The following is a 27716-nucleotide window of genomic DNA, read 5'->3' as shown; positions in this document are numbered from 1 at the left end:
ATGGCATCAGGATGCTTTTAGCAGTCACTTGAACATTACATTGATTTCAACCAGCATGATGGTGCTCAAAATAAATCGTCACTGATCTTCAGGCTGCTTCTGGTTCAATATCCACTAAATAAGAAACAGTTCACTGCTGTAATTACAGCACATTGAATCTATAACTGCCACTAAGGTAAACTGAGAAAGGCAAGCAAGATTGAGAGTTACCTTTGTAAGAGACGAACAAACTTGGTAGCAGACTGGAACAGTTGTTTGATGCCCCGAGATATTGACAGACGCATGTTGGGACTCTGAGGTTTAGGGCTCTCTGCGAAGCAACAGAGAATGTCGCTATTTTTCATTTGATTTATTGTGCATGCATGAAGCCTTTGACTAGGTCTGAGACTTCTTTGTGGCGAATTGGCATACCGCAGTTGTACTAGCAAAGATGTGTTACCTTTGTAGTATCCTCTGTTATGAGGCTCTCCGGCATCTTCCAGAAGCTTCCTCACTAGGGCCTCATGGTTTCTGTACTGCGACTTCACACCATTGCACTCTCTCCAACCTGCAAAGGAACAAAAAGACTTATACAATAAGGGAAACACGTTCAATACACCAACAACTTCAGGGAAATCTTAAGGGTAGCCTCTTTATATCTTGGCAATGAACCCTGATTTCATTGGCGATCATCTATGCACCTGTGAATGTATCAATACTGATTCATGCTGTAAATTCAAATTCAAATTCAAAATAAATGGTGTAATTTAAAGTGGATATAAAAATCCACACGCTCCTGTTCAAATGCCAGGCTTTTGTGATATAAAATAATATGTTAATTGCTTTTTTCATCCGTACATGTTTACAGTATGACTATAAAGTGCTGTACACATAAAGGTGTTTCAGAACATCCATTTTCCATTATACTTGTAAGCCGAGTACATTGTGTGTGTGTGTGTGGTGTTTACTAATAAGTGCTAAACAGGAATTCTTTTTTTTTGCAAAATGCTTTTCTATTATTATGACATAATCATTGCGTTTTCCGTTTTTTCTATGTTGTGTGCATTGACTGTTCAGTGGTGTTTTCATGTTGATTGACTCGGTGTCTATTTTGAGGCAAAAGTTTGGTTTTGCAAGAGGAGTCTGGGGTTTTGTGATTGTAGTTTGAAAATTGGTTTTGTGTTTACAGTATAGAGAAAACAGTGGAGGGTTACTAGATAAGTGTCTTAGCAATTGAGAAAAATTGTAAACAAAAAACATCACTTATACCATAAGTAACAATTGTTATTTATTTTGCTATATTAAGGATTAGCGGCACGGTGGCCGACTGGTTAGAGCGTCAGCCCCACAGTTCTGAGGACCCGGGTTCAATCCCCGGCCCCGCCTGTGTGGAGTTTGCATGTTCTCCCCGTGCCTGCGTGGGTTTTCTCCGGGCAGTCCGGTTTCCTCCCACATCCCAAAAACATGCATGCATTGGAGACTCTAAATTGCCCGTAGGTGTGAATGTGAGTGCGAATGGTTGTTTGTTTGTATGTGCCCTGCGATTGGCTGGCAACCAGTTCAGGGTGTACCCCGCCTCCTGCCCGATGACAGCTGGGATAGGCTCCAGCACTCCCGCGACCCTAGTGAGGAGAAGCGGCTCAGAAAATGGATGGATGGATGGATATTAAGGATTCATTTGATTTATTTTTGCCACAACTGTGTCATAATCATTGCGTGGCATAATTTCACGGTAGGAGGGGAAAGTTACATCCATCAATAAATGATAATTCAACCTCACAGCAGCAATGGCACAAATCCCACAGTGACATCTTTAAGCCTCCACATTTTAATAATTCAGTAATCTACCCGCTATGAGTTGATTCTACCACTGTTACATCAAAGCTGATGATAATTTATGCAGAAGGAGAAAAAAATAGAGCCTTTTTAAAATGTTCATCAAGGTTTAACATACAGTACTTACTGGAGGGTGCAGCGCTGACTGGAATAGAACTTTGAGGTAGTCCCCATCCTTTCACATTGTAGGCACTCGCCCTGACAAAGTAATGCACTCCCTGCATTTGAAGATGCTCCAAATTATTACATTGCAAGACCTGTCCAAAGTGTCTATTCCAAGATAAAGAAATCACTTTCATTGTTACTTAATCTGGTTAAGTATGGCAGTTGGGTAAATAAGGGTTATAGATAAAGTAGAAACAGTTTACCACAGTAGATCGTAATGATAAATACAATGTGTTTGGGTCAAGTCCATAGTGTGTGCATTATACTGTGTGCACATAATTAAAGTTTTCATTTGCTATACATGTACATCCATATGGGTATTTCTTGTGTGTGTTTGTGTGTGTGTGTGTGTGTGTGTGTGTGTGAGCCAGAGAGAGAGACAGAGAGAGAGAGAGAGAGAGAGAAGTGGATGTTGAGAGAGAGAGAAACAGAGACAGAGGAGGGGCAGAGAGGCAGGAAGAGAGAGAGAGAGAGAGGGAGAGCAAGAGAGAGAGAGAGAGAGAGAGAGAGAGAGAGAGAGTAGACACTGGATGTCTTACAGCAGTGAGTCCCTTTATAAGATAAGAGGGATTCTTGGTCTCTGTTACATGAGCTGAGCCAAGGATGCGCTTGAAGCTTGCTGAGGTGCTCCATTCCACTGTGAAGCCAAAACAATCTCAATGACAGATTACTGTTTGTACTTTACCAATTTGTAAAAACATTCCAGTAAAATGTTTTCTGTGAATACCTACCCTTGTAGCAGGTGATGAGTCCTATGCAGTCACCTTCTGGCTCTTTGATTGCCACGAACAGAGAATATGTGCTGGTCACCACTATGGATACTTGACAGGGATGACCTGGGAGTTCTAGATAAAATATTTCAAATACACTCAAGACAATGCTTATGATGAGCAATATTGAACTGGCATAACTGGCAGTGTTGTATTACAGTGGACCCCCACCATTTGCAGGGAACAGGGACCAGGCCAGACTATGAATTGCAAAATAGATAATTGACGGCCATTATTTTTTTTTAAACCACAAAAAGAACATAAAGAAGTAAATAAAAGAAAAAAGAACGAAATATATATTTTTTTAAATGACCAAAAATGATAGATAGATAGATAGATAGATAGATAGATAGATAGATAGATAGATAGATAGATAGATAGATAGATAGATAGATAGATAGATAGATAGATAGATAGATAGATAGATAGATAGATAGATAGATAGATAGATAGATAGATAGATAGATATTATTATTATGGTAATCTTAGCAATAGCCTCCAGACAAATTCTTCAGTCAAAGTGGGTTTTCTCTATTCTGAACATTGTTTGGAAAAAATTGGAGAGAGTTTTATTTTACTGCATCTTAAAAGTTCCATCCATCCATTTTCTGAGCCGCTTCTCTTCACTAGGGTCGCGGGCGTGCTGGAGCCTATCCCAGCTATCATCGGGCAGGAGGCGGGATACACGCTGAACTGGTTGCCAGCCAATCGCAGGGCACATACAAACAACCAACCATTCGCACTCACGTTCACACCTATGGGCAATTTAGAGTTGTCAATCAACCTACCATGCATGTTTTTGGGATTGGGAAGAAACCGGAGTGCCCGGAGAAAACCCACGCAGGCACGGCAGAGAACATGCAAACTCCACACAGGCGGGGCCGGGGATTGAACCCCGGTCCTCAGAACTGTGGGGCAGACGCTCTAACCAGTCGGTCATCGTGCCGCCCATCTTAAAAGTTGAGCCTGAAATTTTTACTTTGACAGTAACAACATGCCCATAAAACTGTCAGGTAATTGCTTGTAAGAGGAAAGCAAGGAGAGTCAAGGCAGGCTCATACAGAGGTAGCATTGTAACAACCTCTAAGATAAAAACAAGGTCATTTTGAGACTGACAGTGAAAAGGAGTTGGAATTTGGAAGAATGTTATTTCTTTTAATTCAAATACACTCAATTCCAATGAAGTTGGGATGTTGTGTTAAACATAAATAAAAAACAGAATACAATGATTTGCAAATCATGTTCAACCTATATTTAATTTAATACACTACAAAGACAAGATATTTAATGTTAAAACTGACAAACTTTAAGTTTTTAGCAAATAATCATTAAATTCGAATTTTATGGCTACAACACGTTCCAAAAAAACTGGGACAGGTGGTAAAAAAGACTGAGAAAGTTGAGGAATGCTCATCAAATACCTGTTTGGAACATCCCACAGGTGAACAGGCTAATTGGGAACAGGTGGGTGCCATGATTGGGTATAAATGGAGCTTCCCTGAATTGCTCAGTCATTCACAAGCAAAGATGGGGCGAGGTTCACCTCTTTGTGAACAAGTGGGTGAGAAAATAGTCGACCAGTTTAAGGACAATGTTCCCAACGTACAATTGCAAGGAATTTAGGGATTTCATCATCTACGGTCCATAATATCATCAAAAGGTTCAGAGAATCTGGAGAAATCACTGCATGTAAGTGGCAAGGCCGAAAACCAACATTGAATGCCCGTGACCTTCGATCCCTCAGGTGGCACTACATCAAAAAACGACCTCAATGTGTAAAGGCTATCACCACATGAGCTCAGGAACACTTCAGAAAACCAATGTCAGTATATACAGTTCGGTGCTACATCCGTAAGTGCAACCTGAAACTCTACTATGCAAAGCAAAAGCCACTTATCAACAACACCCAGAAACGTCGCCGGCTTCTCTGGACCCGAGCTCATCTAAGATAGACTGATGCAAAGTGGAAATGTGTTCTGTGGTCCGACGTGTCAACATTTCAAATTGTTTTTGGAAATTGTGGACGTCGTGTCCTCCGGGCCAAAGAGGAAAAGAACCATCCGGACTGTTATTGACGCAAAGTTCAAAATCCAGGATCTGTGATGGTATGGGGCTGTGTTAGTGCCAATAACATGGGTAACTTACACATCTGTGAAGGAACCATTAATGCTGAAAGGTACATACAGGTTTTGGAGAAACATATGCTGACATCCAAGCAACGTCTTTTTCATGGATGCCCCTGCTTATTTCAGCAAGACAATGCCAAACCACATTCTGCACGCGTTACAACAGCGTGGCTTCGTAGTCAAAGAGTGCAGGTAGTAGACTGGCCTGCCTGCAGTCCAGACCTGTCTCCCATTGAAAATGTGTGGCGCATTATCCATCCATCCATCCATTTTCTGAGCCGCTTCTCCTCACTAGGGTCGCGGGCGTGCTGGAGCTGTCCCAGCTGTCATCGCGCAAGAGGCGGGGTACACCCTGAACTGGTTGCCAGCCAATCACAGGGCACATACAAACAAACAACCATGCGCACTCACATTCACACCTACGGGCAATTTAGAGTCTCCAATTAATGCATGTTTTTGGGATGTGGGAGGAAACCAGAGTGCCCGGAGAAAACCCACGCAGGCACGGGGAGAACATGCAAACTCCACACAGGCAGGGCCGGGGATTGAACCCAGGTCCTCAGAACTGTGAGGCTGACGCTCTAACCAGTCGGTGTGGCGCATTATGAAGTGTAAAATACGACAACGGAGACCCCGGACTGTTGAACAGCTGAAGCTGTACATCAAGCAAGAATGGGAAAGAATTCCACCTTCAAAGCTTCAACAATTAGTGTCCTCAGTTCCCAAACGTTTATTGAATGTTGTTAAAAGAAAAGGTGATGTAACACAGTGGTAAACATGACCTTGTCCCAGCTTTTTTGGAACGTCAATGCTAAAAAAAAATTAAGTTTATCAGTTAGAACATTAAATATCTTGTCTTTATAGTGTATTCAATAAAATATAGGTTGAACATGATTTGCAAATCATTGTATTCTGTTTTTATTTATGTTTAACACAACGTCCCAACTTCTTCTGAATTGGGTTGTACATTTTAAAAAGAATAAAAATGCATGCAATGCCTAAAATCCATTACAGACCACTGACCTGTGTGGTTGAAATTCTCCTTCATCCGGCAGTACAGTTGCAGTCTGAGGCTCCAGAGTCTGATTTGTCTATGGACATCAGCCTGTGCATGGGACCCTGCCCCAGCCTTCTTCAATAACTCCTGCTTCCACTCATCCACCCTTTCTTTCGCCAATGCCACAAGATCATCAAGCTTCCGTGCCCATTCTGCTGGTCTGCACACTAACAGTCATGCAATACAAAGAGTACGGTAATCGTCAATCTTCATCTTAAATATGATTTATATTCAAGCACTGAATTTTAACATAGTACCTTCAATAAAACATCCATCCATCCATCCATCTTCTGAGCCGCTTCTCCTCACTAGGGTCGCGGGCATGCTGGAGCCTATCCCAGCTATCATCGGGCAGGAGGCGGGGTACACCCTGAACTGGTTGCCAACCAATCGCGGGGCACATCCAAACAAACAACCATTCGCACTCACATTCACACCTACGGGGAATTTAGAGTCTCCGATTTATGCATGTTTTTGGGATGTGGGAGGAAACCGGAGTGCCCGGAGAAAACGCACGCAGGCACGGGGAGAACATGCAAACTCCACACAGGCAGGGCGGGGATTGAACCCGGGTCCTCAGAACTGTGATGCTGACGCTCTAACCAGTCGGTAAATAAAACAGCGCTCAGTAAATGATTTTTATGTTTGTGTATTTGGGCTTTTACTAGCACTGAAGTAGGCCTATTTACTTTCATAATGGTTTGCACTAAAAAGCCCTTGGAGAATTCTTATTTGAAATCATGGAGTAAAACATTAGGGTCAGGTTGATTTGGCTTTGTATATGTCATTATAAGCACTTTAACTTCCTTTCCCTTTGTGTCACCTTCTGTTTGTCGTAGTTCTGTCTGGCTTCTTCTATCTATATTCGTTCATCTCTCCTAATGCAGAAAAAACTGATTGTTTTTTTAAATTTTCATTTTGTTTCTTCATTGAATGACATCACCCATCCATCCATCCATCCATTTTCTGAGCCGCTTCTCCTCACTAGGGACGCGGGCGTGCTGGAGCCTATCCCAGCTGTCATCGGGCAGGAGGCGGGGTACACCCTGAACTGGTTGCCAGCCAATTGCAGGGCACATAGGAACAAACAACCATTCGCACTCACAGTCATGCCTACGGGCAATTTAGAGTCTCCAATTCATGCATGTTTTTGGGATGTGGGAGGAAACCGGAGTGCCCGGAGAAAACCCACGCAGGCACGGGGAGAACATGCAAACTCCACACAGGTGGGGCCGGGGATTGAACCCGGGTCCTCAGAACTGTGAAGCTGAGGCTCTAACCAGTCGGCCACCGTGCCCACTTTGTCATATTAGACAATGGTCTGATCACCACAAGCAATTCATATTCACTCACTGGGCACTTCATTAGGTACACTTGCACAATCTAATGAGAGCCAAAACAAAAACTGTGCCAAACATTAACAATGTGTTTATCATTATGTTTGTAATTTGCTGTGGTGTAGAACTGCAATGCATCAATCTGAGAGGTGTGGTCTTATATTTTGCTCTTATGTAGGTCAAATGGGTGACCACATTTTACAAACATCTAAAACAATACTATTATACAGTATTTCTATATCTCTGATGCAGCCCTTATGTTCGTTTTGAATTTTGCTTTGGATTTCATTGTGCAAGTGGTCATAATGTTGTTGGTTTATTTCCGATTAGCATTATATTGCTTCTTCTAAACAAGTCATGACACTCTGAAACAAAGTACTTACAAATCGGGTTATGCCTAGCGCCAGCCTTTGCCAGCACATGGAGCAGAGGGGAATTGTGGGTAAGGGCAGCCACATCCAAGGGGACAAGGCCCTGTTCACTCACTCTGTTCACCCCCCTCTCCCGCTCTTTCTCCCAGTCTCTGTCTTTCTTTTCTCCTCTCTCCCACATGCTTCCTCCTCCACCTCCTGCACAGTTGTTGCGGATTCGGGAGAGCAGACTTTGTACGGCCAATGTGTCTTCATTCTCCACCGCATCCCACAAGGTCTTGTACTAATGGGGTCACAAGAAGATGGCACAGTCAAAGGTAGTAGCTGGTTGGGTCAGCGCAAAAGCTTTATCAGAAAGTATTTGAACAGTGACAGTTTTAATTATTTGGCCTCTATATACCACCACAATGAAGCAATCAACAATCAACATGGGGTTGAAATGTTGACTGGATTAAAAATATTAATGTGGATTGTTTTATCTAAAATCCATTGTAATTGTACATAGAGGTCAAATCATAAACACTTGGTCACTGTCCAAATACTTCTGGACCTAATATACTGTGTGAATTGGGCAGCGACAGATACAGTTTCTCAAATTATAATTCTGAGCATCAGTCGAGCCTGGGAAAGTCATAAGGGTGCAGAAGCAACATAAAGTTTGACAGAGTGCTCCTCCACCTAAGGACAGGTAACAACACACAGTGATCAACACCTTAAATAAATATCTTACTGCATCTGCAGATTTTCCAAGGCGCTTGGGTGTGTCTGCTCCCCCGCCGACAGATGACTCTTCTCCCCTTAGCCTGACTGACAGGTTTCTATAGATCCGCTTGGGTGAGACAGGACCGAAAGAGCGCCGGCGATGGGTTGGGTTCCTCGTGGATACAGACATGACAAAGCCGGAGGAGAGGAGAATAAGCAGGGGGAGAACAAGAAGACAGAAAGTGGCTGGAGAGAGCGAAGATGGCTGTTTTTAGTTCATAGTTTGAGCGACTAGGGCCCCTAACCTTAGAGAAATGGATGGGGGAGACAGGAAAAAGAAGTGAGTACAAGTGAGAAAGAGAAACTTGGGGACAATGAAAGAAAAGATGAGTCAACAAGTGTGGAAAGAGATAAGAAATAAAAAGAGGTAAATAAAAATAAGAATGCAGTCAGCCTTGGACACATTCGTCAAACATCAAATCCATTTTCAACCAACTAAGAGAGTGATGCTGATGTGTGGGTGGGTGACTGGATAAAAGTTTCCCACACTACATGACAAATGTCAGAAAGTATTTATTTAAACAGTATATCTCTTAAACATTGTGTTCTTCTTTTGTATGACATGAGTCTTATATTCTCTGAAAATCCTTTTAGCTCACAAACCGGCGCCTTATTTCAGCAAGACAATGCCAAACCACATTCTGCATGTGTTACAACAGCGTGGCTTCGTAGTAAAAGAGTGTGGGTACTAGACTGGTACTAGACTCGACCTGTCTCCCATTGAAAATGTGTGGTGCATTATGAAGCATAAAATGTGACAACGTAGACCCCGGACTGTTGAACAGCTGAAGCTGTACATCAAGCAAGAATGGGAAAGAATTCCACCTACAAAGCTTCAACAATTAGTGTCCTCAGTTCCCAAACGTTTATTGAATGTTGTTAAAAGAAAAGATGATGTAACACAGTGGTAAATATGTCCCTGTCCCAGCTTTTTTGGAACATGTTGCAGCCATAAAATTCTAAGTTAATGATTATTTGCTAAAAATGATAAAGTTCATCAGTTTGAATATTAAATATCTTGTCTTTGTAGCATATTCAATTAAATATAGGTTGAACGTGATTTGCAAATCATTGTATTCTGTTTTTATTTATGCTTAACACAACGTCCCAACTTCATTGGAATTGGGGTTGTAATACAGTATAACATAACAAAACATAACCAAAAACAATTTGGGGCTAATCACACTGTACTAGTTAGCTAATCTTAACTCCATTGCAGCTAATTAGGGTTTTTATTTAGGTTCATCTGCTTGAGCTTCCTACATTATGAGAATAATTCCTCACTCTAATTACAGTACTGATACTAATCATTACATCTGTAGCTTTTTCATTACACTAACCAGTTGCCTCATAGTTTTTGGAGTAAAATTAAGCTTGCGATAATGTATTCCACTTTAGCAAGTCTTCTTCTTCATTTTTTTTCTTTCCATCCATCCATCCATTTTCTGAGCCGCTTCTCCTCACTAGGGTCGCGGGCGTGCTGGAGCCTATCCCAGCTATCATCGGGCAGGAGGCGGGGTACACCCTGAACTGGTTGCCAGCCAATCACAGGGCATGTTTTTCTTTCCCTTCAGGCCTAACCCTATTCAGGGGTCGGAACAGCTTATTATCTGCTTGTCCCCTGTATGCTCTGCTCTAAACTCCAGCTATCTGCCATAAATCTCCTGTTTGGTCTTCCTCTTTGCCTCTTACCTGACGGCGCTATTTCCAGCATCCCTCTATTGACATATCCACTCTCCCTCCTCAGCACATGACCAAACCATTTCAGTCTGGCCTCTCTAGTTTTGTTTCCAAACGTTTTAGTCTGTGCTGCCACTCTAATGAGCTCATTCTTGATTCTGTCCATCCTCCTCACTCTCAAAGAGATTCTCAGAATTTTCAATTCTCCCACCTCCATCTCTGTCTTCTGTCTTCAGGTCATGCTACCCTCTCCAAACCATACAACATTGCTGCTCTCGCTACCGTCGTTAAAACCTTTCCTTTCACTCTAGCTGGTGCTCTTCTGTCACAGGTCACACTTTTCTCCAGCCGCTCCATATTACCTGGACTCTCTTTTTAAACTTGGGTGTGTGTTCTGGTTGTTGTCTTCCCCCTGTCTCGTACACACCTGCTCCTGAGAGCATCTTCTCCACCTGTGCCTCATTGACCCTAATTACCTCTTGCATTTAACCTCGTGTCTCAATCTTTCTCGTCGCCAGTTCGTTGTACCTTGTCGTCGCGTTCCAGCATTCCTTGTTTCCACGTCTGCTTTTCGGCCTGTGTACCGACCTCTGCCCGAATATTAAACCTCTCTTTTTTTAAACTGTCCATTTGTAGTGGAGTCGTGCATTTTTTGGTCCTATCCTCTGTTCCATGCATGACACTTCCAGTCTCCCAATTAATTTGAACAGTTGATCCCAAGTAGTTGATCTCCTGCAGATTCTCGGCCTCTCCTTGTTACCTTATCATTCCACTGGCGTTCCTTTAATTCAGACACATACACTCTGTCATGCAACGACTGATCTTCATTCCTTGTCTCGCAATTGCATACCAGTCAATAATGTATTCTATTAATTACTATCTGAACTATGTCCTAAAGGCATTTCCTGTTTTCTCTGTTCTGTTTTAGACTTTAATTTGGATTGATTTTCACATCTGATTGCTTTGCACTAAGACTGAAAAGTAGATGTTTTCCCAATTCCCCAAAGTCGGGTTGACTAAGGAGTCTGCTGTCCTTGTGTAAACTAAAACATCTCTGTCAGTCCTATCTGAGGACAGAATATGAAGGTTTTGGCCCACATGCTGCCAATTCTGTCTAGGATACACAACAGAGAGTACCTGTTTGGAGAGTACCTGCACATGCCAGGATGTGGGCATGTGACAGCAAAGGGTGATAACAACCACTGTTATTGGTAAAGATTATCTCAGTTTGTTTATTATGCATTACATCAGCTTTAAAGTGCTGATGAGGCAAGTGGGAGAGGGGGATTAGCTTTGAGGCATCACACATAAGTGAAGGCAAAGCATCTGGGAGAAGGAAAAGCTGTACGCAAATTGTGCTTCACAGTATAGCACTAACATGAATAGTGTATTGATGCATATTTAGAAAGGAGCAGCAAAGACTCATGACAAATACCCTTCATGAGGCCTTTGTGGTTTTTCATGTGAAATTCTGTTGCATCTCAGCTTGTGGTGACATGATGTGTACTTTTTCCATCTCAGCTGGGGCTAACATGCTTTACGGGGTTGACAAAACAGCGCTTTGCTGAATGGAGCTTGAGTAGAAAAATATTTTTACATGTTTTTTTATTCTTTATAATCCCCCAGGAATAGATGCATTATTTAAAGTAGCTTTCTTTCTAGCTTTTTGGTAAAGTAAACTTAATGCCATCCAATGAATGAAAGAAAAGTAAGGACAATAATTATGTATAACTTTCACTCATCCTCCTCCATGCTTAGTCCATAAAAAAATACAGTGCAGCTCAGCTTCTGGCTAGCAGATGACATGTATAGCCATTAAAAAAAAAGCATAGCAGCTTTTCAGATGTAGCCAAGCCAATAACAAATACCATAACAATATTAGTGTTGTCAAGCATAATAATAACAAACACTATCCAAATAAATACTGTTGCATTTGTCTGAATCCTTCATATGCTAAAAAGAAGACAAACAATTGATGTTGCAGTTTTCTAAAAAGAAAAGGTTTAACCTGCTGATGTTTCATTTTAAATGTCATTATATCTGTTCCTGTTTACACAAAACATAAGCAGTGTGTTTTGCATTGAATGATCCCTTACTGTACCGTATGTGAAGTGTGAAGTGAACTGTAACTTAAAACCAAGGGGCATGTATCGTTACACTTATACCGATTAATTTTATGTGGTTGCACCATTATAACCACCCCCCTTGATGGCAACCAAAGTTACCATGCGGCCTGCTATGAAGTCAAGTTTGACACTCCTGTTAAAACTTCATGTAAGAATATGAGATATTAAAAAACAAAATCTGTTTCCTCTATCAACCTGAAAATGTATCACTGTGACAGTTGTTTTGATGATGTGTTTGCCACTAGAATGCAAAGATAGAAATTATTATTATTCGACTAACATCATATCAAAATACATTGGAGTCTAATCTGAATGGCATGGTTACCAATAATAAAAATAAAAATACAGATAATAATTGGAAATGATTTAGTTGACATGCTTACCTTTCCAACATTTAGATTCCAAAGTGTTCCTTCAATGCCATCCTTTTTAGGGAACAACGATCTTTTGATCAGATATAATCCATTGATGTCCCCTAGAACCTTTCCTCTCTGTGGGTGAGATGCACCTGAACGCATCTCGGTGGTGGATGAGAGCACACCCCTATGACCCTCCTACTAGTTGGGCCACCCCACTCCCCCGTCCCCCCATTCCTCTGGTATGCGTTATATCAGCATTACAGTTAGAAGAAACGCTGTGTTAAACTTGGTTTGGATTGTGTAGTTAATTATTATTTATTATGCACAATACTGCATTTTTTCTGGTAACATTGTTTCAGATCTACGTTTATATTGTATGTTTACATACATCATTTTTACATACTCTTAAAAATAAATTTCTCTGGCTAAAAAGATGTGAAGACTACACTACACACATCAACGAATGTGCAGCGTGATGACGTAAGAAAATGCACTAGAGGTGAATAGGAAGAGGTGAATGCCGTTTTGTGTTGCACACAGGATGTGGCCCATATCAAGCAAAGTGACAGAAAAGTAAAGCTATTTGTTTGCACATTTGTTTTCGTGTTTGGCTGACAGCTGAATCCATACATCTCAATGCGATGTTGGCCACAAAACATGATCTTTCTATCACTGTGCCCATGCAAAGGCAGTTCAAAAAAATATATAGTCTTTGAAATATTCCCACCTTCTTATCTGGTGCCTGTGACCACTTCCTGCACAATAAAAATGCATACAGACAGCTAGTTGCATATTGTATGATCAAACAGATTTTTACATTTCCAAGTGTTGACATCTTCATGCAGAACTGCATCAGCAATCATGTATTGTCCATCCATCCATCCATTTCCTTTACCACTTATCCTCACTAGGGTCACGGAGGTGCTGGAGCCTATCCCAGCTATCTTTGGGCGGGAGGATCATGTATTGTTTATTTTTATTTTTTAAGAGATTATGAGAGAAATTATATTGTAGTGTGAAAGGTATATTTTAAGTGACGTAGATTCAGTTTGTGAATGTTGGTTCCGGCGGTTGCCTTTTGTTGCAATAGAAATGACAAAACAGCTGTTTCGTCGATGGACCAACAAACAACAAACAAAAGTGCTACTGCGCTATAGCCCACTATAAACCAGGTTATCGGGGGACTACTGTATTCTTACTGGTCTATTCGAACTAAAACTAAATTGAGATAACTCTAATTTTCAAGCAATTTATTTAGATAATAGCTTGTTCCAACTCATACTCTGAAATAAAGGGGGGAATTATTGTTACATATTAGTGTTCAGGTGTTCCAGTATTTACCATTCATTCATTTATTTTCCATACCGCTTATCCTCACTCGGGTCGCAGGCCTATCCCAGCTAACTCTGGACGAGAGGCGGGGTACACCCTGAACTGGTCGGCAACCAATCGCAGGGCACATATAAACAACCATTCGCACTCATGTTCACACCTACTGGCAATTTAGAGTCTTCAATTAACCTGATAATGCATGTTTTGGGGATGTGGGAGGAAACCGGAGTACCTGGAGAAAACCGACGCAGGCACAGGGAGACAATGCAAACTCCACACAAGTGAGGCCAGATTTGAACCCGGGTCCTCTGAACTGTGAGACAGATGTGCTAAGCAGCCATGCCACATCAGTATTTACCAGTGGATGTGAATTTATTGTAGCAGAGAAGTCTAACAATTTTACATATATTTACTTCCAGTGTTGTACATTTGTATTTTGATATACGTAATGAATCCCTGAGAATGAGAGACTTCGAAGTCGTTGTCATTTATTGCCATCTTATCCCCTTCAGGCAACCTTCTGTACTTAATTTTCTTGATCTCACAAAGACTTGAGCTACTTGTTCTGAATCTGATGTCTTTGTGTGATGAACTCAGACAACAAATAATTCACTTTTAAAATAATTTCTGTAGCATTTGCATGTAAAAACAACCGTTGACACGATTGTTCCTATCAATAAAGTTTTGTGTTCAAACTCGTGGGCATACGTGATACGACGACACGCTCGTGCACTGTGCAGCCCGGCTAACCGACGTGCCTACGAAAAGGCCATGTTGGTAGGGTTAACGTTCCCATCACAGTCAGTGCATGGACATTGAAATTAAGCCGTGAATTACACATTTCTTAACCTATTTTCCCGAGGTTTACTTTTTTTGTCAACGCTAAAGCGTATGCTATCAATACAGAACAAAACACAATATTTTTACTTGTGAAAGGTTATTCCCAGTTTCCTTGTTGTGATTGTACGCCGTTATGTGCAACCGAATGCAGCACAATGTGCCAGAATACTTTTCTGTCGGCTTTCTTTTCGCGCGACGCACATACAGACAGATATACACACGCACGCACACACGCACACACACACACACGCACACACACACGCACACACACACACACACACACACACACGAGGATGCCCTGACGACTTTGTCCCTCCTAGCTTCGCTTGCTGTAGGCATGCAGATGAAAGGGGGCGTGTTGTAGCTACCTCATCATAGCTGCGCCGTTATAGCCATTAGCTAACTAGCATTAGCATTTATTACACACGTATCCTTTTGTGGCTGCTGTTACAGAAAGGTAATTTAAGATAATTAAAGATAAAATTAAGTATTGTGAAGAATAAAGCGTTATAAGGACATAATTAGAATGGAAAAACAGAACTAAATAACGTCTTTTTTAATAACACTTTACACTTTAATAACACTATTAGTAAAAAGAGCTTCATTAGCTTGATTGTCGCTAATTAAACATTTGGTTCACCATCTGTAATTGCAACATTCCCAATTATTTTCAAAATAATGAACATTCTGTACGTTTTGTGTTTTGTGTGTGTGATTTAGAATGTGATATCACCAAAATGGCAAGCAAGGACATTATATATGACAAGATTCACTTCAGGCATGACACAAGATGGAGTGGGCGCCTGGAGACTGCAGAGGGTGGGGGCCTGCTTCTCTGTGTGGCTTGTGTGATTGAAATGCTGGAAAGTGATGATATTTCAGTGAGTAACATTTGATTTTGTTATTTTCTATTTTCTATTATTTTGTTATGAAGACCCCCACCCCGACACACACAAGGGATTTTACAGTGATTTAGTGAATTTGGTGCTACAAACATTTTTTTTTTTACTCTTCTCCCAATGGTAGCAATGTTACTATCCATCCAACCATCCATTTTCTGAGCCGCTTATCCTCACAAGGGTCGCGGGAGTGCTGGAGCCTATCCCAGTTATCATCGGGCAGGAGGCGGGGTACACCCTGAACTGGTTGCCAGCAAATCGCAGGGCACATACAAACAAACAACAATTCACACTCACATTCACACCTACGTGCAATTTAGAGTCGTCAATTAACCTACCACGCATGTTTTTGGGATGTGGGAGGAAACCGGAGTGCCCGGAGAAAACCCATGCAGGCACGGGGAGAACATGGAAAATCCACACAGGCGGGGCTTGTTACTAACATTTTCAAAATACCTTTATATCAAAATAGACATCAAATAGACAATAGATATCATTGGATAGAGGAGTGTTACACAAAACAAATGAGCCCTAGTTTGTAAGAATCGGTTAAGGATTTTATGCCGCTTTTCATGTCGAGAATTTGCCAAAGTTTTCTCCCTGGAAATCAATGTAAATCATGAGGAAACTTGTGACTGAAACCTTGACTCTTTGGTAGAAAAATGCCCAGATGTTAGTTGATGTTAGTTTTATTAGTTGAAAATGTGATGTTTAAACAGGCCATTTTCTGTTTTTTCAATGGCAGCATCTGCTCGAGCCATCAGAGTATCTCATTTTGATGATCAAACGGAGAGCAAGTAAATCGTCAGAATTAATAATATAATAATAATAATTATAATAATAGTGAATCACCACCATATATAGTTTTCTATCATCACCAAATCCTATGAATGTGTGATTTTGGACGCCAAAATCAAGGAACATTTTCATCTTTGTCAGAACCACTGAAAAACCTCAATTGAATTTAAAAATTCCAAAGTGAGGTGGGAAAGGGATTTCCCAATAAAGTAATCTTAAAAGACCAAGTATTACCCTGGGTGAAACAATCAGAAAACGTGATTTTGGTGGACCTCCGCTAAGTTCACATACACGATTTGCGGCACAGTGAAATGGAAAGAAAATGGCGGTTTTCTGGATTTGGTAACATAGATACCAAAGGTCACTAAAATATGTTTTAATTAACAAACATAATAATTAATTAACACTTAAAATTAAGTGGTCCAATAGAATTATTCATCCATCCATCCATTTTCTGAGCCGCTTCTCCTCACTAGGGTCGCGGGCGTGCTGGAGCCTATCCCAGCTATCATCGGGCAGGAGGCAGGGTACACCTTGAACTGGTTGCCAGGCAATCGCAGGGCACAGACAAACAAACAACCATTCGCACTCACATTCACACCTACGGGCAATTAGAGTTGTGAATTAACCTACCATGCATCTTTTTGGGATGTGGGAGGAAACCGGAGTGCGGAGAAAACCCACGCAGGCACGGGGAGAACATGCAAACTCCACACAGGCGGGGGTATTGAACCCCGCTTCTCAGAACTGTGAGGCAGACGCTCTAACCAGTCTTCCACCGTGCCGCCCCAATAAAATTATATTAAAGTAAACAAACCAATGCAATGGGCCTTGACAAAATGATGTCACATTACAGTAACATTAACTTAATGAGAAACGGAAGGTACAGGCAAAATTATTGGTTAAACAATTTCTGCTGGGCCTAAATTAAAAAACAATACCTGATTGTCATTAGTTATTTTTAGCTATGTATTTATTTATTACTTTTGCCAGTTTCAAATTATTTCAGTGGCCTTGTGGGGTTTTCTTTCTTAAACAAAGCATTTACAACAATTTTGCCTACTTGTGTATAGGTATCTTTATTGGTAATCATTTACGCGTTTTGATAATTGACTGTTCCATTCCTTGGTCTCTGTTTGTCACAGTCAGTCAGGAAGTCTTATGCTTTGTCCGCTGTCAGTGCGTTGCTGAAGTGTTCTCCTGGAGCTTTGAGACAATTGCTCCAACAGGACCCCCAAGTGTCCATACATTTTATAGCTTCTCTACTGGGTAAGAAACAACACTGCACTAAGGTGGAGACCCTAAAGTGTTTATTATGTTAGGAACTGACATTATGTTGAATTTCATTTTATTGATTAAAAATGGGGGAAAAAAACAGCCATCACTTCAACCTAACTTCTAACACAGAACTTCTCCTGTATGCAATGCTGTTCTCTGACACACATCACAAAACAAGGTTATTGTTATTATGAGTTCAAGAGACAAGGACAAAACATGTCCACCACAGGAAGGGTCTTACATGCCTCACCATTTGTGTTACCTTGTTAAATCCAGCCCATAATCATTACTCTGTCCACAGGGATGCTTCATACTATGGTGGACCCAGCCACTCTGGAAAAAGTGGACCAAGGTAAAGAGAAAACACGCACAAACATTCTTAGATTAGTTATGCAAAAACATAAATACCACTTCCATTACATGTATCTGTAATTGCAACAACATAGAGTTACATCAATATTATTCCTCCACTGTGCTCTGATAGTTATATGTCTTTCTATTGTAGCAATCACATTAGGCTGCTGTGTGCCAATATTTTGTCAGCCTTTATTGTTGACCCCTCGGTGAACTACCATTTTTTAATGCTGAGCCAGAACTCTGAATATAAATGACAGAAGGATTTTATATCTGCTATAGCTGCCTCAGGGAACACTTTTCTGTAATTCTGCACTTTTCTTAGAACTTCAGATATGTGAAGATTTTCAAACTCAGACTTCTAACAAAGTGGTTATATCATTATTGGGGCAAGAAAAAGAAGAAAAGGTTAAGCAACTTCATCAGTTATAAAGCCATTGTTAATGTTAGGTGAACTGTATATAAAATTACGTACAGTATCAATAGCAGTATTTCAACTAAAGATTACTGATATTATCAGTCAATCAAGATGTCACATGGAAATTATGTTAATAACCAATACCAATTTAGAGCTTTCGTCTTTATATTCAGTTATGGTCATAATGGACAAAGAAAAGCAATAAATACATGATGATTTTAAACCTGCATTAAATTGAGAAAATGACTGCCAGAAGTTGACACAGCTGATCAATTTGTGTTAAGTTTTATTAAGGATTGTCATTGTCATTTGCAGCCCTTATTGTTGCATGCGGTAGTAATTGAAAATTTACCAAAATAAAAAATAATGGAAAATAAGGTATACTGTGGACTAGTGCTGTCACGGTAACAAAATTCAGACTTCGATACTATACCTGCATAAAGTACCTCGATACAGGTACTGCAACGAAACAAAGGCAAAAATCTAAAACATCAGTAAAAGCAGTGGAATGAAAACTGACAAAACAACTTCAAAATCTTTTGTATTTAATTTTTTAAATTCAAAACATTACGATAAACTTGAAAAAATGTATAATAATGGAATTAGCCCATTCATAACAGTTGTTTTTTAAATGATTAGATCCATGCTTGCATCATCATATACAGGTATATTATATGACAAATACGTATGTGTTTGGCCCTGCGATTGGCTGGCAACCAGTTCAGGGTGTACCCCGCCTCCTGCCCGATGATAGCTGGGATAGGCTCCAGCATGCCCGCGACACTAGTGAGGAGAGGCAGCTCAGGAAATGGATGGATGGATGGATGGATGTGTTTGTATGTATATAAAATCTATTCACAGTATACGTATGATATATAAAAAAATATTAGATCACCCTTGTTTCTTCAATTTCTTGTTCTTTATAATACTTGGTACCACTAAAGGCATTTTACCAGAAGAATACAAAAACTTAATTCCATCCATCCATTTTCTGAGCCGCTTCTCCTCACTAGGGTCGCGGGCGTGCTGGAGCCTATCCCAGCTGTCATCGGGCAGGAGGCGGGGTACACCCTGAACTGGTTGCCAGCCAATCGCAGGGCACATAGGAACAAACAACCATTCGCACTCACAGTCATGCCTACGGGCAATTTAGAGTCTCCAATTCATGCATGTTTTTGGGATGTGGGAGGAAACCGGAGTGCCCGGAGAAAACCCACGCAGGCACGGGGAGAACATGCAAACTCCACACAGGCGGGGCCGGGGATTGAACCCAGGTCCTCAGAACTGTGAGGCTGACGCTCTAACCAGTCGGCCACCGTGCCACCAAAAACTTAATTGTATTATATTATTAAATATAATTGTGGTTATTATCAAGAAAACCATCCAAAATGGTTAGATATCAGCTCTTATATGAAACTCCGATGAGCTATTTTCATTGTCATCATTATATTTGTCCAAACATCTGGTATTAAAAATAAACAAAAAACTGAAGAAAGAAGGGTTCTAATATTTTTTTTCCATGACTATAATTCAGGTTAATTGGAGAATCTAAATTGCCCGTAGGGGTGAATGTGAGTGGGAATGGTTGTTTGTTTCTATGTGCCCTGCGATTGGCTGGCGATCGGTTCAGGGTGTACCCCACCTCCCGCCCGTAGATACCTGGGATAGGTCCCAGCAGCCCACGACCCTAGTGAGGATAAGCGGTACAGAAAATGGATGGATGGATGGACTATAATTCATGATTTCTATTTATATATTCATACATACCTTACTCATGCTTAATACTGTATATTTCAAGCTTTTAGCGTGCAGTATTCTTGTATTTGACTGCATTTTATTTCTCACATTCTAAACAATAAATGTGCACCCACTCAGTGGCCGACCAGAGCTGTTTTTCATTGCGTACGGACCCACGACTGTCAAAAAGTGGACCTTTTGCATTCGGGTGGATTTTTATTTTTCTAGACTTCCCCGATTTCCGGAGTGGTCTCCGACGAGGAGTGTAGCCTGTATCTGAGTTGGAGCCCTCCGAGTTTGGCTTCAGTTTTGCACGCATCCGTGCTAAATCATCCCATGCTATTGTTGCTATCAATCTCCTGCTGGTAACACTGACTCTTGTGTGCATCAAATGCAGAGTTTCCCGAACAGCACAGTCTAATCCACTGCATATAACACTGACGTTGCTCACATAGCCTCGTGAGCTGCGGACTCTGGGGTTACGTCCCGGTGGCTAAGGCTAACGAGTTGCTCACATGTTCGCAGGAGGCACGAGCTAGTTGGAACTTTGAAAATAATTGCCAGCTCCCACACAGTCGTGCGCACACAACTTGTCAGAACATAGCCAGTCATTGGCTGACTGTCGGCTTCTTGGGTACGAGCCTTTCAGACACCCAATTGAGCACTGTCACGTTTTTCTTTATTTCTTCCTTTTTTTTAAGTACTGGTACTAAAACAAAAAAACTGGTACCGTGCTGTTTTTTTTAGTCAAAATACCTCGGTATTGTACTGGTTTCGGTACTTGGTGCAACACTACTGTGGATCCCCACTTTTTGGGGATAGGGACCAGGCCAGACCGCGAATAACGAAAACCTGCGTGATAATTGTATTGAAAAAAAATGTGTTCTATTTTTTGTTTTGTTTGTTTGTTTTTTTAACGCCCAAAATTATTGAATAAGCAGGGATAAACTGTCACGAAGCGTGTTCGGGGTTGGTTGCCCCCCAATAAAAAATAAAATAATTTAAAAAAGGAAAAAAAAGGAAAAAAAATCCACAGATAGCTGAATCCACAGGTGCCGAACTGCGAGTATGCGGGTCTCCACAATACATTACTTTAACACTCACTACGTACTGTATGATTACTTGTTGTACTATCCTTAATGTGTCTCTATGTCTTGTTCAGTTCTAGTTCTGTTACTTTTGGAGCTCCAGAGTGAGCTGCCATTACACTATGTTTTGGATCAAGTTAACAAACAGGTAAGAAAGGCTCTTTCAGATTTATAGAGAATGTAATATCATTGTGTACACATGCTCAGTACCCTAAAACATGTAACAACAGTTTTGCAACCGACAACACATCCTCCCACAGTTGTTTAGTATACATAACTCCTTGTCTCCCCTTTACTGCTGTTGTGTAACCTTTGGGGGAGGAAATAGTGGTAAAAACAGCAGCAGTTGACGCTGCAGGTGGAAAATAGTAAAGTCGATGACAGATAGCCAGAACACAATTCACTTCATCAGTAATGTGCATGACTAGAAGTGTGCAGAATCCATGTTCCTTGTAAATTATGCTTAATCCTTTTCTGCCACACTGATAAATAGTAAGTTATTAAAAGTTTTGGTATTGGTTTGACTAGTCTGTCTACCTCTAGAAATATGTTGATGCCTATCTTTGTATCAAATCTTGTTGGCCCTGTATTGCGGTTTTATGTTGTTTAATACTTATCTAGGTAATTGACCAGCTCAACGTGAAGGATTTCTTGCCAACGTTCAACTTCTTAGGGAGTTTGGTGGAAACACTTCCAAGTGTGGCCCTTAGCCTGGTGACTCAATATGGTGAGGCCCTAGTTTGCTAACATTGGATAGTAATCTCTAATCCTCAACATTATTGTAAAAAATGCATTGTGTTGTTTGCTGTTCCATGCATCTCTCCACTGACCTCCATTTACATTATGTATGAACATTCACACAATTTGATTAAAGATATTTAAGGTTCCTTCAGATTGTAAAAAAAAGCTTTTCACCCTAATTATTACCCTTATTAATCTGCATCAACACCTCTTTAGGCCTGGTGCACACCAAGCAACGTGTCCGAATGTGACCGAAGTGGACCATTGCGAAAAAATTATAGTTGGCGACTTATACCCAGGCGGCACGGTGGCCGACTGGTTAGAGCGTCAGCCTCACAGTTCTGAGGACCCGGGTTCAGTCCCCGGCCCCGCCTGTGTGGAGTTTGCATGTTCTCCCCGTGCCTGCGTGGGTTTTCTCCGGGCACTCCGGTTTCCTCCCACATCCCAAAAACATGTATTAATTGAAGACTCTAAATTACCCGTAGGTGTGACTGTGCGTGCGAATGGTTGTTTGTTTGTATGTGCCCTGCGATTGGCTGGCAACCAGTTCAGGGTGTACCCTGCCTCCTGCCCGATGATAGCTGGGATAGGCTCCAGCACGCCCGCGACCCTAGTGAGGAGAAGCGGCTCAGAAAATGGATGGATGGATGGATGGACTTATACCCACACACCAAGCAATTGAGCATCGCATATCTACTAACGCGCTACAACGGAAAAACTGCAACATTGGAAAGGCTCTTAAGGCTCCACATACAGTATACTGTATAACAGTAAAATTTTTCTGAAATCATTAGTAAGCACCTCAGCAATACTCACACTCTGTTTGCTGTGCTTCACAGGCTCACTAACCTCCTAATCGTACAGCTCCAGAACTCCTTACAGCAGATAAATGCAATGAATTTGCTTGCTATTTTAGTGGGGAAAATATATAAAAAGTCCATCAGGTAAAATATCAGCACAAGTCAGCAAAATGATAAAATGATGCAAAACCTCAAACCACCCAGGAATAACTACTGTATGACCATGCCAGATTTTGATACGATTGACCAAAAAACTGTAGAGAAAACGGTTCAGCAGCTGAAACCATCAACTAGCTATCTTCACTTAATACCATCGGACTTTTTCAAAACTATTGCAAAGTCTGTGCTATAAAGAAAACGTGTCAGAGAAGCTGATAAGATTGATCAAAGCAACAAACCATGGGGCAAGAACAGTAATAAGGACCAAGTATGGGAAGAATGACGAGTCCTGCATCAACGCTGGCTTACACCAGGGATCATGTAAAGAACATATCCGGAGTGAAGGCTTGCATGTTCCAAGTAGACCAGGAGAAGCTCATCTGTGCTTTTATCTCCAGTACATATTATAGTGGTTTTCTGACTAGACTCCCTCAAAACAGCTGCAGCTCATTCAGAATCCTGCAGCTCGGATTCTGACGAGTACAAAAAGATCAGCGCATATTACTCCAATTCTAAAGTCTCTACACTGGCTCCCAGTCAGCTATAGAAGTTCTGCTACTGGTCCATAAATCACAAAATGGTGTAGGTCCTGAATACATTAAAGAAATGTTAAACTCAGTAGGGCTCCGAGATCTACAGACTAAAGTCAGATAGTGGAGCACAGAGTCCAAATCCAACATGATGAAGCAGCATTTAGCTGTCACGCTGCACACAAATCCCAACAGAAAAGAAGTCAGCCCCAAGTCTGAATCCTTTTAAGTCGGTGTTAAAAACGATTCTTTTTTTTCTCATGCTTATCATTGAACATTTTAGAGCATTTTCATCTTTTTGTAGTCTTTCTTGCACTGTACGTTCTTTTAGTGTTTGTAGTAAGATGTCTTTTATTTTTTTCTGTACTTTGTTTTAAATGCTTTTAATCATGTAAAGCACAATGATATACCCTGCGTATGAAATGCGTTATATATATAAATTTGCCTTGCCTTACAGTATTGTCAAGGAAGAATCAGATTGCCACAAAGAAGGGAAACGGGGGATATGGATGGGCCCAAAATGCAAATAGTGAAAATCTGTGAATAATTGACACTCTGGCGGCATGGTGGAAGACTGGTTAGAGCGTCTGCCTCACAGTTCTGAGGACCGGGGTTAAATACCCGGCCCCGCATGTGTGGAGTTTGAATGTTCTCCCCGTGCCTGCGTGGGTTTTCTCCGGGCACTCCGGTTTCCTCCCACATCCCAAAAACATGCATGGTAGGTTAATTGTGGACTCTAAATTGCCCATAGGTGTGAATGTGAGTGGTTGTTTGTTTATATGTGCCCTGCGATTGGCTGGCAGCCAGTTCAGGGTTTACCCCGCCTCCTGCCCGATGATAGCTGGGAAAGGTTCCAGCACGCCAGCGACCCTAGTGAGGAGAAGCGGCTCAGAAAATGGATGGATGGATGGATAAATGAACAGGGTACATAGCTGTACCGGTATTTCCTATCAATTTAGAAATGGAGAATAACATTTAAAATCACTGTAATCCCTAATAGTTTATTAAAAGATATTTTTCTTGAATTACATTATTTTTGTTCCTGCTCAAAGAAACTTCAACTAAAACTTTAAGTTATGTACCGGTATTTGAAATAATATACTGTACCTCTCTGCATGAAATATCATTTTAGTCTGATCCCCAGCTTTGCCCTTCTTGTTTATGACTTATTGACTGCATCAGACTGCATCCACTTTTTAGATAGACTTCACTATATGTGCCTATACCCTATACAGTACATCTCTCTGCTTCTCAAAATTGTATTTCTCATACTGTACCTTTTTCTCTGACCTCAATCAATTCAGTCTCTCAAACTGACCATTTCAATTACACTCCAGTTGCTCTGGAATAAACTTGCTGTGTCACACTCAAAATTCTATCTGCATAGCCAAACCGATGTCTGCTCTATCACACGAAAACACAGTGTTCAATTCAACCAGTAGTCTTTCCACAGAAAGTCAATCCAGTATTTCTTCATGACATCCCACAGGTATTGAATGAATCCAAATACACTTCTCAGAGGCATCATTAAAAAAAAAAAAAAGATTTTCTTTCTGTACAATTTGTTCACCTTCATGAGCATTTTCATGGGTTTTACAAGCTCCTCTTGGATGCGAGTAGTAGTGAAGCGCCTGATGCAAAATGCGGGCTACCCCTATTGACAGTATACTGTATATCTGTCTGTGGCCCGTCACTCGACACGTCTCCATGGGGCTGTTATGACTAACGACAACAGCCCTGCACTGTCAACATGAACACAGAGTATAGTACGTCACACTATCACTTGTGCTGTCTGCCTTTCCATATAACGGTTCTAGTTCACATCTTGCGCCATTTTTAACAGCCCCAAATTTTTATTTTGTACTGATTGCATCGTAGCAGATTGCTTACGAACTGAGGAATGAAGCCAAACCCCTCCTTGCCCTGAAGATTAACAGAAGTTTTAACATTTGGGTAAATGTTAAAACTTCATGACTGACATTCTGAGACCGTACTTGCTACAATCCTTTCTATGTTTATTTGAAATTGATCTTTTTGCGTATGGTTTTCCTTAATAAGAATATCATTTTGTCGTCCAAATAAGCCATTTGGGGCAAATTGATTGCACAATGCACCTCAATTGGAAACACAGTTCACACAATTTAGACAGTATTGGGAAGGTCATTCCAAAAGCTTAGCCATCTTGGTTAAAAGTTTTGGATTTTTTTTTTAAACACTGCATTGAAATACAGTATCTGTTGTTAAACAGCAGACCTTAAGGTATGTTGCGTCCGTCCTTTACCTCTCTGTATTTGAGCCCTACGTCACCGTAATTACTATACTCTTTATGTTCCTTGGATTTCCAAACTCTGTCTGTCTCTTGTGTCTTATCACCCTCCTTCTCCTCCGCCCTCCTCCTCCCTTTCTTGCTATGCCTGAGACTCATCTTGGCTGCCTCATATTCTTTGGTTTAATCAAACATATCTGGAAGCCTTGCTTGGCTCGTGATCTGCTTCACAGAGCAGCCTGGCTTAAGCTTGACTCGCCTACTTAGTCAACACTTCCAGTCTCTCAACGTGTTAGCAGCTGCATCACTACCAAACACTGTTTATCTTCCTATATTTCCTTCTTCCAGCCGCTCACTCTACAGCCTATTGCAATGATTTATGTGTTATTACGTGACTTTTAGGCGGCACGGTGGCCGACTGGTTAGAGCGTCAGCCTCACAGTTCTGAGGACCCGGGTTCAATCCCCGGCCCCGCCTGTGTGGAGTTTGTATGTTCTCCCCGTGCCTGCGTGGGTTTTCTCCGGGCACTCCGGTTTCCTCCCACATCCCAAAAACATGCATTAATTGGAGACTCTAAATTGCCCGTAGGCATGACTGTGAGTGCGAATGGTTGTTTGTTTCTATGTGCCCTGCGATTGGCTGGCAACCAGTTCAGGGTGTACCCTGCCTCCTGCCCGATGACAGCTGGGATAGGCTCCAGCACGCCCGTGACCCTAGTGAGGAGAAGCGGCTCAGAAAATGGATGGATTATGTGACTTTTACGGATGTAGAAAAAACAGTTTTTATGTGCTGGATTCTACCTCTAGCTACCTTGCTTACTTGAACTCTAATCTTGAGTTCTGGCTTTTAGCAGCCTGTTAGTGATGTGCTGTACATTCTATAAATCAGGGATATGGATAATTGTTAAATTGCTCTCTTAGCAAGAAAGCCTCTAAGTTATGGTGTTGATGTTAATGTTTTCTAGCAAAAATGTTTCTTGTGCCTGAACATAAACCTCATTCTTTTTTTCTGTGTTGTTTCTGCCTGTGTCGCGCTATTCCTCCATCCATGTGATCTATACACTCGTCTCTACCTCACCCATGTCTTATTCAGCTTATGGCTATCCTTTTGCATCTTTCTCTTTTAGACAATCCCTTTACAAACCAGAGTGACACACTCAGTCAATACACAGCTAAGAGTCATGAGCATGCCATTATTGTACTCATTGACAAAACCTCCCTCCTCCTCCGATGTATTTGGAATTGCCTCATTTTGTTCCACTCTTCCCTGTAACAGAACCGCTGCACTTGTCTTAATGGTGACATTTGGTGTTTGTTCATTTTTCGGTCACAGCTAGAAGGCTTGTTAAACTGGAACTTAACAGCAGCACTTTGCTACCGAGGGCTTTCTATTCTACACATAAAGTATACACCCCCCCCCCCCCCCCCCCCCCAAACACACGCACACACAAACAACACAGCAAAAGCCTCTTCTTTCAATTTTGTGTTTGTACCAATTTGCATGACAGATTACCGTATTTACACCAACACTGCTTCCTTGGATAGCCATGCATGTATCTTATTACTCTATATCATATCGAGCCTAATATGTTTACTCCCACCTTTGTCCTCCAGTGCCCTTGCTTGATCGCCTGTGCTCGGTTTTGCTGTATCCGGATGAAGGGGTGAAGGCATCAGTTGTCTATGTGTGGCTCAAGTTGTTGGGGGCCTCTGGGGGCTCAGCAGCCCAATCCTTGCCAGTCACCATTCGGAACAGAGTCTGTGTCGTGTTGCTACAGACATTTTCCAATGCCAGTTCCCCACAGCTCATCAACAATTGCATTGGTGAGAAACAAGATGTTATTATTATTATTATTATGTTTTGGTTTGTGGATATACAGTATAACATTTATTGGATGTACGTATAAGA

At 41.3% G+C, this 27716-nt stretch overlaps 2 protein-coding genes across 12 annotated transcripts in view; one reads left to right on the top strand and one right to left on the bottom strand.

The window, feature by feature from the left end:
• Positions 1 to 12722, bottom strand: part of LOC133465847 (ankyrin repeat and fibronectin type-III domain-containing protein 1-like) — a 39311-nt gene extending 26589 nt beyond the window's left edge. Inside the window, exons 1-9 of one of the 5 annotated variants that reach the window (XM_061748982.1) lie at positions 12593 to 12722; positions 8372 to 8707; positions 7654 to 7924; positions 5900 to 6100; positions 2712 to 2825; positions 2520 to 2617; positions 1943 to 2033; positions 440 to 547; positions 211 to 310 (exon numbers count right to left, since the gene is read on the bottom strand). In XM_061748982.1, the coding sequence (XP_061604966.1) occupies positions 211 to 310; positions 440 to 547; positions 1943 to 2033; positions 2520 to 2617; positions 2712 to 2825; positions 5900 to 6100; positions 7654 to 7924; positions 8372 to 8533 (1145 nt within the window). In that variant the 5' untranslated portion in view covers positions 8534 to 8707; positions 12593 to 12722. Of the gene's footprint in view, positions 1 to 210; positions 311 to 439; positions 548 to 1942; positions 2034 to 2519; positions 2618 to 2711; positions 2826 to 5899; positions 6101 to 6190; positions 7925 to 8371; positions 8708 to 12592 lie in introns of those variants that run through there. The other 4 variants (XM_061748984.1, XM_061748983.1, XM_061748986.1 and 1 more) reach the window with 4 other exon arrangements.
• A 2371-nt stretch (positions 12723 to 15093) lies between these two features.
• Positions 15094 to 27716, top strand: part of LOC133466535 (meiosis inhibitor protein 1) — a 70930-nt gene continuing 58307 nt past the window's right edge. For all 7 annotated transcript variants that reach the window (XR_009784955.1, XR_009784954.1, XM_061750356.1 and 4 more), the window contains exons 1-7: positions 15094 to 15197; positions 15461 to 15621; positions 17583 to 17706; positions 18017 to 18067; positions 21387 to 21460; positions 21934 to 22039; positions 27422 to 27631. Coding sequence is in view for 5 of the 7 variants with exons in the window: in XM_061750356.1 (XP_061606340.1) it covers positions 15478 to 15621; positions 17583 to 17706; positions 18017 to 18067; positions 21387 to 21460; positions 21934 to 22039; positions 27422 to 27631 (709 nt within the window). In the remaining 2 variants the exon portion in view is untranslated. The remainder of the gene's footprint in view (positions 15198 to 15460; positions 15622 to 17582; positions 17707 to 18016; positions 18068 to 21386; positions 21461 to 21933; positions 22040 to 27421; positions 27632 to 27716) is intronic.

The sequence above is a fragment of the Phyllopteryx taeniolatus genome, chromosome 16, assembly GCF_024500385.1.
Source record: "Phyllopteryx taeniolatus isolate TA_2022b chromosome 16, UOR_Ptae_1.2, whole genome shotgun sequence".
Classification (NCBI taxonomy): domain Eukaryota; kingdom Metazoa; phylum Chordata; class Actinopteri; order Syngnathiformes; family Syngnathidae; genus Phyllopteryx; species Phyllopteryx taeniolatus.
This window is presented reverse-complemented; position numbering and strand designations above follow the sequence as displayed.